Source organism: Siphateles boraxobius, unplaced genomic scaffold, assembly GCF_051911475.1.
Source record: "Siphateles boraxobius isolate OS27281-9 unplaced genomic scaffold, OSU_SipBor_1 7, whole genome shotgun sequence".
Classification (NCBI taxonomy): domain Eukaryota; kingdom Metazoa; phylum Chordata; class Actinopteri; order Cypriniformes; family Leuciscidae; genus Siphateles; species Siphateles boraxobius.
This window is the reverse complement of record NW_027509197.1, coordinates 7,461,418-7,474,780: the sequence shown is the minus strand read 5'-3', so window position 1 is coordinate 7,474,780 and position 13,363 is coordinate 7,461,418. Positions and strand designations below refer to the sequence as shown.

The following is a 13,363-nucleotide window of genomic DNA, read 5'->3' as shown; positions in this document are numbered from 1 at the left end:
TAGTCTATTTTATTGCTTGCATCAAAAAAGTCTTAATAGTACGGACTCTAAATTCTGATTGGATGAGCTGTTTGTGTTCACTACTTAGACTAACAAACTATATCACTTAGTGTTAATAACTGTTCATTTCGGTTATTAATGTCCTTATTTATTGTACATTTGTTTAGGTTTTTTTTATATATTGATGGCATGTTATAAAATGACAGTGATTAGAACAAGCATCTCCCATGATAAATTCACTAACTCATGGCGTCTCATGGCTAATGGTGCAGTCATATTTACCTTTGTATACTGTGGCATAAATTCAGTAATCCTCATTATCAGGGGTTTTGCGTGAGGGAATCGTGAGGCAAAAAATTGTAAATCCATGACTGAGACCCAAATTATTTCCATTTCTGCAGTACTGGTTTATCAGTGTGAGATCACAGACTGCCATACAACTCTATTAGAAATATTCGCTGCGTCTTCCTCAGTATGCAAAGGGAGAAGTCTTCAGGCGATTACTTTGTCATTCAGACACAAACCATGAAGGCTCGCCATGTTGTGTTGATCTGAACTATTGTGCTGTACCTGAGCCGCAGTGAGTCTTCAGACAGGCACCTGCTCACAGTGATCTAGATGATCACAAATAAAGCAAGTTCTAACATCTCCGTCTCAAGACTAGGGCTTTTGAGGCTTATTTTTAACAAAAACATGAATGTGCCAGCACAAATGCAACAAAAACTAATTGACCAGTGACCAGATGGCCGGCTACACACAGGTCAAGTAAACATCCATCATGTGGAATCAAGCCAAAGCAGGTTTCACTAAACTAAAATGAGAACTTCTTCTGCATATATTACAACAAGTCATTAGAATGATTATATCACACTGACAGTTGATAAGCTTAAGATAAACACCTTTTTTTTTTTTGGAAATAAAAGAATTTGTGTTTGAATGTTGACATGAAAATCCAAGCAGTATTCATCCGCATTTTGACAATCTAAAATTACTTTGAAAATGTTTTAGCTAAAATTATTCCACATACATTTTTTTATGACCTCACATTAATTGAGAAACTAGATGAAATATTTGTGCTCAAAAACAACCATCAAAGCAAAGTTTCTTAAAAAAATGCTGTATGTATCTTAAAGTCTTTAAAAAAAGAATAAAGAAATAATAATAATGATAATTATAATTCCACCAATGGCTCCAAGAAAACAAGATTAACATTGACATTCAGCAATAGACATTCAGCTCAAACTCTAAAACTATAATGAAACACAAAACAATTAAATTCAAAAATTTGTAATAATAAAGAAAAAAAATATCAAATCAGTGTATTGGCTAACATAGAGTATGCGTGTATAATTTTAATGTAAAATCTTAACTTTTAATAAAAAACGTGGTTATACTGTATATGTTACATGTTTAAATAACCAGTGTCAATGCGAATTACATAATCAGATTACTTTATCAGTTACTTTTTCAAATAAATAAGTAATGCAAGATACTTTGTTCTATATTGAATGACACCTCTCCTGTGGCCATGAAATCACATACAGACGTGAATTTGCATTTCCTTCATCCTGAGGCTGATAGATTTCACTTTTGGTGTGAAAGGGCCTTTACTTTTGCCAAAAACAGAAATAGCACAAACAAACAGCCCAGCTTAGATGAAAAAGTAACACAAAAGCACTGTAACACATTACTATCCATACAAAGTAACACAATATTGTAATGCATTACTTTGTAAAAAGTAACTTTCCGAACACTGCATATAAATATAAAATGATTTATAAATATTGATGAGCTCCTTAAAAAAAACTTTATTGAAATACTTATTGAAGTAAGAAAAAATAAACCTATAATACAGTGGTTTAATTCTATAAAGCTAGTAATACCATAGATTTTTAATTATCATGCACTCATAAAGAATCCCTAAAATTGTCGATGATAACTCCATATGTATGCGATCAGACTCCCTCGTTGCATCTAAAATGTAAATGTAAACACATTCTGGAATGGCTAATTACTCTTAAGTCTCATAAGCCGTGGTTTGTCAAAGCAGTCACTGGTGTTTGTCGGAAGCCACACACAGTGGAAATGGACAGTATCAGATTGCACCTCTTTGCCCTGATTACCAGAGCTGTGCCGACAGCAAGAGCTTATTAACATGGATGAGGGGGTCTGAGGGGGCTCAGCATAAATACCTGCACACGCCCCGCTCGTGTCACACAGGTGAGTCATGACCTGCCAGGCCTTCAGCTCCAGCGATTCCTTCACGACTCTGAGCGGAGATTCGCTGCTCATGCACCACAGCGGAGCCGCAGACTGCCTGCCCGCCAGCATGGGCCCTCCAGGTAAATCTCATGCTTTTCGACAATCATAGCATTGAGGTTCTCAAACGCTGGTTTGCAGGGGGAAAACAATGCGTAATGCTAATAATACAGTGCAACTGATTGTATAATGGAGCGTAGTTAGGATAGCTAAATAAATAATCTTATATATTTTGTTGGTGGTGTCTAACTGTACAGTATCTTTGTGCAAATCCACCTGGCATTTGGTGATAATACTAATGCGATACTGGGTGTTTGTTCCGTGTGTTTGGCTGGTAAAACACTTTTTGTATCTATTATTTATACATAGCAATATATTTCCTTTTTTAGGCTCTGTCATGTTAATAATTTTTGCAGTTCATGGTAGTAAATTTCAATGTTGATTTTTTTTTTTTTTGAGTGTTATGAATTTGAGACAAAACAAAATGTGGGGGTCTGTACGGTTTTTTAATGTTGCTGAAAGAAGTCTTTTATGTTTGCCAAGCCTGCATTTATTTGACAAAAATTATTACAATTTAAAGTTACATTGGTTTACACTTTATTTGGTAACACTTTGTTTTACAGTGTCATGGTTACATTGTTATAAATTATGTATAATTACATTAAACTAACCCTAAACCAAACCCTAATCCTAAAGTAAGTATGTAGGTACTTAATTTTACTATTTAAATGTGCTTAAATGTATAATAACAGTGTAACAAAGACACCTTAAAATAAAGTGTAACCCTTTATTTTAAGGTGTCCATGTTACATTGTAATTATACATTTAAGTACTAAGTAATAATAAATAGCTTCATGTACTTACTTAGAATTGGGATTTGGTTTAGGTTTAGTTGCATGTTAGTATGCATAATTTATAGCTATTACTACAGTAACTAGATGTAATGTGTAACAAGGACACTGTAAAATAAAGTGTTACCTAATAATGTGAGACATGTTAAAATGTATTTATTCCTGTGATCAAAGTTGCATTTTCAGCATCATTACTCCAGTCTTCAGTGTCACATGATCATTCAGAAATCATTCATGCCGATTGGAAACATATTTTATTTATTATTATCGGTGTTGTGCGGCTTAATATTTTGTGGAAACTGATACTGTTGTTGATTCTTTGATTAAGAAAGTTCAAAAGAACAGCATTTAATTGAAATCGAGTTTCTTTGACATTATACACATCTTTAAGTTGAAAAAAGTTCCAAATATTATGGAATAAGTATTTGTTTTTATTTATGAAAAGCATAGAACAAGAGCAAGGTGATAAGGAGAGGCTGGACTGTGAACGAATGTCCTTTCGACCTATTCTATATGACCCTAAAGTTGTCCTATTATTTGGTATTATCTCCAGTTCTGGCTGCTGTCATCACTCAGCATCTGTCACTGAGGAAGTGACCTTTCCTGAGATCACATCTCTTTTTCCCAGGGGAAATACTTTTGGAAAAATATCAGCAAATCAAAAGTATAATGCATTGACCAGTGTCTTTTTATTTGTGACCCTGGATGACAAAACCAGTCTTATGGGTCATTTTGACAATAATGTTTCACATGAAAGCTGAATAAATAAGCTTTCCATTGATGTATGGTTTGTTAGGATAGGACAATATTCGGCCGAGATATTAACTATTAATAACTATTTGAAAATCTGGAATCTGAGGGTGCAAAAAAATCGAAATATTGAGAAAATCGCCTTTAAAGTTGTCTATTTATGCTCGCGATTGTGCTGCATTCACAAACAAATATAAATGTTTTATACATTTACGGTAGGAAATTTACAAAATATATTCATGGAACATGATCTTTACTTAATATCCTAATGGTTTTTGGCATAAAAGAAAAATTGATAATTTTGACCCATATAATGTATTGTTGGCTATTCCCACAAATATACCCGTGCTACTTAAGACTGGTTTTGTGATCCAGGGTCACATATCAGAAACACTAATTTCTCTTTTGTCTCTTATGTTCACCAAGGCAGCATTTAGTTGATCAAAATACATAAAAGCAGTAATAATGGGAAATATTATTACAATTTAAAATTTTTTATTGTAATATATTTTAAAAGGTAATTTATTCCTGTGATGCAAAGCTGTATTTTCTCCTGTCTTCAGTGTCACATGATCCTTCAGAAATCATTTTTATATGCGGATTTGCTGCACAAGAAACATTGAATGAAAACAGTTGTGCTGCTTAATATTTGTGTAGAAACCATGATACATTTATTTCAGGATTCTTTGATGAATAGAAAGTTCAAAACAGATTTTTTTTTAACATTATAAAATCTTTACTGTCACTTTTGATCAATTTAAAAGGCCCTTGCTGAATAAAAGTATTATTTCTTTTTTTAAAAACAAATGACTGACCCCAAAGTTTTGAAAGTGTACATTTAGTTCGATGTTTTTTGGCGACACCGCTCACAGCCACTATAGGGAGCAGAGAAGCGACTGCCAAGACAAACAGTAATTTGTTGCAATAATTCAAAATGATGTAGACGTGGCTAATCAGCTCAATTTGCACAGCTGTTACTTCTCCGTAGATAATTATCAAAGCAGACATATTATTACTTTGACATGTTGATTGTTAAATTATCGGGTACTTCTTTTCGTCCCGGCTTTGTCTCACAAGCGAGAGAGCATTAGTGAAAGTCTTGACAGTAACTCAATGCATTGCGTCAAATCTCTGCTCATTGTTTGCCATATAAATCACAGTCCTTGCATAATTACTAAAACCGTGCCATTTAGCTCGAGCTCTGAGCCAGAAGATGCAAAACTCTCGAATTGAAATGTTTTGGCATTTCTATTCATACACGTGACCTCTGTTAACTCAGCCGCGCTTCCACCTGCAGAAAGTGAAGCCTGAATGTCAGAGTATGCAGAGATCTGATAGTTTGAAGGGCTGTTTATCATAATGCGGCTGTTAATGTATCTGAACGTTTAAATCCTGATACTAATGATGGAATAAACCAATGTGTTTTTTTATAAGCTGATGGCGTGGTTCACTACTGGACAAGGCCAGGCTATATGAGGAGATCATCTCGAGTGTAGTGGAGGTTGTTCTCAGAAAGAGTTTGATTACCACCCACAGGTTTACTCTGATCTGAATCAAACTCAATTGAATGTTCTGCAGATCTGACAGCCGGAGGTCACTGCGCATAATAAGAACTATTATCTGCATTTACATACCTGCTTTCCTTCATTAAATGAGCTTAATTTTATTTTTCAGAGGCATTTGACGAAGGAAGAAATGATACGATCTGGTATTCATTATTACTGCAATAATGAATTATTTGTGTAAATGATCACCTTATGAGACGGGACTGTGAGGTTCGGGAAATGTGGAAGCGCTTCTTTTACCAATTTAGAGCAAAGTAATCAGTTTGCCTTTTGCACAGCTCTGTTTCAATCAGTGAAAAAGTTTGTTATTTGTATAATTTTCAATAAATTATATTATGCACGCATACAATATGAATAGGAATATTCAATTCAATTCATTTCAAAATTGCTTTATTGGCATGACTGTAAATAATACAATATTGTGAAAGCTTGGAATACATAGAATAATAATAAAAACAACAAAAGAATAGAATATTACAATATTATAACATAACTTAAATTTAAATAAAGAGTGTAACAAATTAGAACATGTGTGAACATTTGATACCATAGTGTTTTAACACACACACACACACACACACACACACACACACACACACACACACACACACACACACACACACACACACACATTGAGGGTCACTGTGGTGGACAGTAGGGAAACACACTGAGGTCACAAAACACACATTACGCACACATTCTCCTGCTGTCTCTCAGGCTGTGGCACATGGACTCATATCTGGCAGCCAGTGTGGCTGTCTGTCCCTCTCCTAATATTATCTTTATCTGTTGTCATGGCTGCAAATATCTTTATTAAGTTAGTGAGTGTGTTTAAGTAGAGGTCTCTGATTAAACTGTATTTATGACAGTCAAGGAGGAAGTGTGTCTCTGTCTCGATCTCTCCTGTCCTACAGTGAACACACTTTGCTCGCGGTGTAACCAGCTCTTTCTGTGTCTACACACACACAATTTGGCAGGGAGTCGAAATTCGGCACAACACCGGTCTCGATGGCTAGGCTGTGTTCACTCCGTCTCTGCTTTGTGTGTCTCACACTCTTGAGATATTCTTCCAATTCATAATTAGATTTCAGAGTTCGATAGAATTGTAATGCAGGCTACTTTGTGTTTTAGTTTATTGATCCCAATGTTCCAGATATGTATTTTTAGACTGTTTGATAATTGGTTTATTTTGATGTTTGTGTGAGAAGCAGTGCTGGTCTGAGACTGGTTAGTGTTAGTAGAGTTAGTCAGGTTAGTAAGATAGAAATATCTATCTATCTATCTATCTATCTATCTATCTATCTATCTATCTATCTATCTATCTATCTATCTATCTATCTGTCTGTCTGTGATCATCCCAATGATATTAGTGTCTGGTTTAGTCCACTCAGGTCTCCCACTGGTCCAGTCGTCCAAGCGCTCTCACATGCATCTGTCCACTTCCGCTCTGAGCAACGCGTCAGCCAGCCTGCACTACCCGATGCCCCCGTGTCACTATAGCAACCAGCAGACCACCTACGGCATGATGGCAGGTACGTCAACTTACGCACAACTTACGCAACTAAGAGAAGTATTGCTCTTCTGAGCATGTATTATCGCGCATCATAAACACACAGAGAAATACAGTGTGTGTGTGTGTGTCTCCAGCACAGGAAATGCTCTCTGCCAGCATCTCTCAGACCCGCATCCTGCAGACCTGCAGTGTTCCTCATGCCAACATGGTCAACGGAGCCAGTTCACTGCAAGGTACAACCTGAACCCGTGCCGCTCAAACCTTCAGACCCTTCACATGATGACACGACAAACACGGAGCGTTTCTCACTCCTGTCGAGCTGTTGCAAACACAACAGCCACACGTACAGATTGAAAAGTCATTCAGAATAAATCATTTAGGCTATCAACAGAATACAAATAGTTACCAGTGACAAAAACTGCAGCGCGTGTGGTGCCATTCTGCCTCTATTACTTTACCAGGTGATTTCCTTTTGTTTGTGCTTCCATCTAGTGTATGAAGCAATAAATAACAGTTCTATTCAGTACTCCATACAGAAGAGATCCTTATTGTTAAAAAAACACCCATATGTAATTTGTTTGCCTTACTGTGGTTCTCTACATATTTATTCAGCATGAATATTCTTCATATTCTGTAATTAAACACACACCCACAAAATTGCCGAATTCAGTAGCGGCAATAGAAATTGCCGCTACTGAATTCAACCGAGGCCAAATCTGAGCACAGTGCCATGTGATGCAGAAGCAACAGTGCACTGAAAACATCCCGCCACTAGAGGGAGATGCAGATCAATTTATTGCTATTGTAAAGATAGAAAATGTAAAGCCTCCGACTTAATTGGGACTTTTTCTATATCCCCGTGAGCCTATAATTAATACAATCATTTGGAAACATTAACATTTTTAATGTTTTTGAAAGAGGTCTATTATGCTCATCAAGCCTGCATTTATTTAATTAAAAATACAGAAAAACAGTAATATCATGAAATATTATTACAATTTAAAATACTTTAAAATATTATTTATTTCTGTGATGCAAAGCTGAATTCGGTGTCACATGATCCTTCGGAAATCATACGCTGATTTATTGTCAATGTTGGAAACAGTTTATTTTTTTGGTACCTGTGATACTTTTTTTAGGATTCATTGATGAATAAAAAGTTAAAAAGAACAGTAGCCTATATTAATAAGTAATAAATGGCTGATGAAAATTCAGCTTTGCATCACAGAAATAAATTACATTTTGAGGTAGGCTATATTAAAATAGAAACCATTATTTTAAATTGTAATGTTTTACAATATTACTGTTTTTTCTGTATTTTTGATTGAATAAATGCAGGCTTGATGAGCATCAGAGACGTCTTTCAAAAACATTTTAAAACAACTTATGACAGGTACTATATATATATATATATATATATATATATATATATATATATATATATATATATATAAAGATGAAAATCATCACAATATCACAATTACATGAGGGTGAATAGGTAAAAAAACGTTTATTAAGATATATTACAGGAGTTTCTTTTTGTTCTCTCTCTAATTGAAATATTTCAAAGGTCAAATCAGTGTCTCTAATATCACTTTCAATAGATATTCCTATAACATTCCTAAAGCCAGCACTTTAATATAGGCTATCATTTTTCACAACACATATTCATTTTTATAAAGCATAACAGCAATGACCCCAATACCTGACAGATCTCACTGAAATAGATAGAAAGACATTTTGGCAGTTTCACTTTATATTGATGGTCCCTTTAACGCATTCAGTTGACTATAAGTAACGTTGCACTTACATATCTACTAACTCTCATTAGAGTATTAGTAGACTGGTAGGGTTAGGGTTAGAATACGTTGACATATAGTTGCAAACTAACTTATAGTTAATTACAGTAGAATATCTGTTGGAGGACCATCACATAAAGATATAGCAGATATTAAGCAGACAGTCTGCCAATACTCTAATGAGAGTTAGTTGATATGTAGGTGCAACCTTACTTATAGTCAAGAGAATGGTCAAAAGGGGTCATCAAAAGAAAGTGTTGCAAGTGTGTGTCACAATACAGTTTTCTTTTGAAGTGAAATGATATTCTGTCTAAGAGTCATTATTCCCTCTAACCACTGTCTGTCCTGCTGTCCCGCAGGAGCTCTGGCTCCACGCCTCTACAAGTTCCCGGAGCACGGTTTGGGCGGGGGCTCGTGTGCTCTGACCCACAGCTTCCAGCCGCTGCCCCAGGCCCTGCTCACGGATGAAGCCTCTCTAGGGGACATCAAGCAGGAGCTGCGCAGGAAAAGCCGGCCCCTGGAAGAGCCCCCCGATATGGACTCGCCTCAGATCCGGGAACTGGAGAAGTTTGCTAATGAATTCAAACTGAGGAGGATCAAACTAGGTTTGTCTTTTGAGCTGGACTGTGTTGAAAGTCGTTTACCATATAAACTTTGTAAGCAACATATTTTGATTCGTTTATATCAAACCAGTTTAGCTAGTTTATAGATATAGTTATTTCTGTGATGGTCTATTATTATAAAGCTATCACCCCTAACCGCACATAAAAACACAATAAATATTTGGTGCGTCCCAATTTGTTTACCTATCCACTATTCTGTCATTTTGTAGTGTAAATGAGTGGGTGGTGTTCACACTGAAAATTGCACTTCAAATACCTGAATAATGGATTTAATTAACCGAAAAAGACTTCATTAACTCAGCTATTGCAGCTACAAAGAGTACTTATTATGAAGATAATATATATTAAAATAGAATTCTTGATGAATAACATATTTAAGTATGAACTAAACACAGTTGTAATGGTGAAGTTGCAATTTAGTACAATTAAAATTGTAAATGGAAGCATAATAGAGTTTTAAAATCATTTGTAATAGTAATTTCCACTGAAACAGGAAGACAGGGCGGGGCATATCATAGCCCCTCCTCTTTAAAAAAAATAGCCAATAGGGTTTCGTTTATATCCGTTGAGCTCGGCAAAGGCTAATTTTCCTCCTAATCTCTAACCGTTTCTCCTCCTAATCTCCTCTATATCGCTTTAAAATACAGCATTCTGTAGCATTCAAATGGTATCTCTCGTATACTCGTGACATTAGCATGAAACCAGATTTCATTCGCCCCAATGAAAAGCATATTTATACTCCCTGTATAGTGCATTATGTGCTATTTACCTTGTAGAAAATAGTAAATGTGTGAACAAATGACCAATTTTAGCCACAGCTTCAGCGTCTATTTATAATCAGGATGGTTAAAATTCGAGATAGCATTTGATTGGACAGAAAATCTGATGAGAAGCTGAAGTGCAGAGTGATGTCATCAAGATCTTTGATCCATATTGATCCCTATCCAAGTTTTGAACGCTTAAAATATATCTTCTAAATGTGAATTTTTGTCATTGTTTTGGAACACACTAGCGTATAGATAACAGTAAGGCTAACATATTCATACAAAATGCCAAAAAACTTCTGCAAAACAACTTTAATACAGTATGTCAACACATCGAAATAATTGGATTCCATTAAAGCGTGACGAAAGATTATTAAAACATATTTAAAATGTATACATTTTTAAATTTTACTTTTAAATTACTCACCCTCATGTCGTTCCAAAACCGTAAGAATTTTGTTCATCTTCAAAACACAAATGAAGATATTTTTGATGAAATCTGAGAGATTTCTGTCACTCCATTGACAGTCTACGCAACTACCACTTTCAAGCCCCAGAAAGTTAGTAAAGACATCATTAAAGTGATCAATGTGACTCCAGTGGTTTAACCTCAATTTTATGAAGCGACGCGAATGCTTTGTTTGTGCTAAAAAATAAATAAATACATAATTTAGGCCTACCACTTTATTAAAAAAATATTAATCCCCAACCACTGATCAAGCAACAACATCTGCTCTCGCATCAACACAACAAATGACACATTTTTATGGGTGAACTAACCCTTTAGTGACCTTCTTTTCCATTAATATTATATTATCTGCAAATACCATTAAAAATACAGGCTACTTTTAAGATTTGAAGTGCACATTCAGTACAACCAACCGCACATTCTTTCCCACAAGGGTTTGCTAGCAAAACTTTTCCTAACTTTCAGCTTTGATTGGCAGGTTACACACAGACCAATGTGGGTGAAGCACTGGCGGCTGTGCACGGCTCTGAATTCAGCCAAACCACCATCTGCCGCTTCGAGAACTTGCAGCTCAGCTTCAAAAACGCCTGCAAGCTCAAATCCATCCTGGCAAAGTGGCTGGAGGAGGCCGAGCAAGCCGGTGGTGAGTCAACACACTCCTCGGTGGGAATATTTATATATTTATTTACCACCACCATGCCATTATCCCTGAGTTTTGAAAGAAAACTTAAGATTATTAAACTCCAATTTGCGTCTCCCATCAGCTCTTTTTAATGAGAAGATGGGCATGCATGAGCGTAAACGGAAACGGAGAACAACCATCAGGTAAATGGGGAATTCGAACTAAACAAAAACCATTATATCAGCATCTCCCTCTCATTAATGCCTAATTAATTCTTAATTTCCTCTCTCAGTCTTGGGGCTAAGGAAGCCTTAGAAAGAAATTTCGTGGAGAAGAGTAAGCCATCATCTCAGGAGATCGTGCGAATGGCGGAGGGCCTCCATCTGGAGAAGGAGGTGGTCCGCGTGTGGTTCTGTAACCGCCGGCAGAGGGAGAAGAGGGTGAAAACCAGTCTACACCACAGCTCGTTCATGGCCAAAGAGACTGCAGCCTGTAGACCCTGAAGAACCAGAGTCTCCAGATGCTGTACTGGGATGTGATTATCATCCACAGGCAAGAATCCATATGAGTGGGTTTATTGTAGTGATTCACCAGCAGGAGTGAGTGAGGATATAATACAGCGACCCCAAAAAAAGTGTTTGAACACTTTTAAAAATGTCTGTATGTTATCTCATAGATATCAAAATATCCCATCAAAGGACATCTGCTAACACACTAAGACCTTCTGAAACATTTGGTCTCATTGAAACAGTTAAAATGTTCTCACAAGTGTCCTATCAGAATAACCACAGGAGTAATCCATAACATTAACTAACTACTGTATGAATATGATCTATTATGTTTTGCAAATACATACTGTCACAATATTATATATCCAGTTTTATTATCATTTAAATTGTGACATTTTTTCAAGTTTGAAAAGGTTAAAATAAATGCCAGTTGGTTTGATACTGTGTTGTATAATGCAATGCCATTTATAGATTTTTTAGGTATGCTTTTAGTGTCTAATACTTTCTATTTTATTTTATTTCATTTTAATTTATTTATATTATTGTTTATATTTATTTATTGCCTTTTATGAATTATAATTTAAGCAGCCCCCTCATTGAAATCTTCAGCTGTTCAAAGACATTTTAACCATTTTTTTTTTTTGCTCTGAAATGGGATATTTCTGTTGGTTTCTACATTTAAAAGTACCAAAAAGGGCAGAATAGATACTTTTTAATGTTGTTAAAATAATTTATTCACCATTCATATATTTAAATACATCAAAGTTTAATGTATTAGCAAAATATGCAAATGTTCCAAAAAACGTAACTGAAAACACATCCTGGAAATGTGTCATTGCACTGTAGAGTTTTGTATGAAGCATCCAAACCTTTTTTTTTTTTTTTGCGACGTTATTTGTATAGAAATTATGAATTTGTCAGAAATAAATGACTAATATTGTGGTCATGCTTGGTTTGTCATATTATTATAAGATCATAAGTCATTAGCTGCTCTAGCAAAAATCTGGGCATTGTCACGGGAATTTCATGCTTCGCATGAATCGTAACAAGATGGTAAGTGTGTTGTGATTCAGATTATTAAACATAATCAAACATCATTCCGATGGGAGGGAATTAAGCATCTATCATGTGCGTATATGTGGCATGTGTTAATTTAATGTGGTATGATCAGAGCCCTACTGGGTGTTACTGAGGGATTATTTACAGTATTGCATTGTTCCTGACAGTGTTATGATGAGGTAGCACACAACCGCTCTCAGCAGAGAGATATGGGTGATGATCTATATGATCATCATCTCCTGCCACAGACTGTGTCAGCAACACACCCCTAACCACCACATATGACCTAATAATGCAATAAATACAGTATACCCTGGGATAATGTTGACAGGGTTTGACATTTTCAGTATAAATCATACATAAATATGATCACTGGGAAAAACAATAAAACGTTGGGATTTGTCCGTGTGCATTCCAGTAGAAACGCTTGCAGCAGTTACACATCCATACCTCATTAAATTACTTTGAAATTAATGGACTGCACCCTGGTTCATTTGAGAAAGGTCACTCGACAAACTCATTAAGACCTTATTTAAAAATCACCATTCATTATGATTATGAATAATGATGCCTAATTTAA

The 13,363-nt window shown here is 35.6% G+C and overlaps 1 protein-coding gene across 1 annotated transcript; it reads left to right on the top strand.

Moving 5' to 3' along the window:
* Positions 1 to 2,227: 2,227 nt before the first annotated feature.
* Positions 2,228 to 12,651, top strand: pou1f1 (POU class 1 homeobox 1). Its single transcript, XM_077216828.1, has 7 exons — positions 2,228 to 2,342; positions 6,808 to 6,957; positions 7,073 to 7,171; positions 9,097 to 9,342; positions 11,072 to 11,236; positions 11,358 to 11,418; positions 11,508 to 12,651. Exons 1-7 carry the CDS (start codon positions 2,228 to 2,230, stop codon positions 11,716 to 11,718), a joined length of 1,047 nt encoding a protein of 348 aa, XP_077072943.1. The 3' UTR covers positions 11,719 to 12,651.
* Positions 12,652 to 13,363: the final 712 nt, after the last annotated feature.

Bases quoted from the DNA above. Each gene is read 5' to 3' on its own strand.
- pou1f1 (XM_077216828.1), top strand. From the start codon at position 2,228: ATGACCTGCCAGGCCTTCAGCTCCAGCGATTCCTTCACGACTCTGAGC. The intron at 6,958-7,072 runs GTACGTCAACTT...GTGTGTCTCCAG, and splicing joins CACCTACGGCATGATGGCAG to CACAGGAAATGCTCTCTGCC. The intron at 11,237-11,357 runs GTGAGTCAACAC...GTCTCCCATCAG, and splicing joins GGAGGCCGAGCAAGCCGGTG to CTCTTTTTAATGAGAAGATG.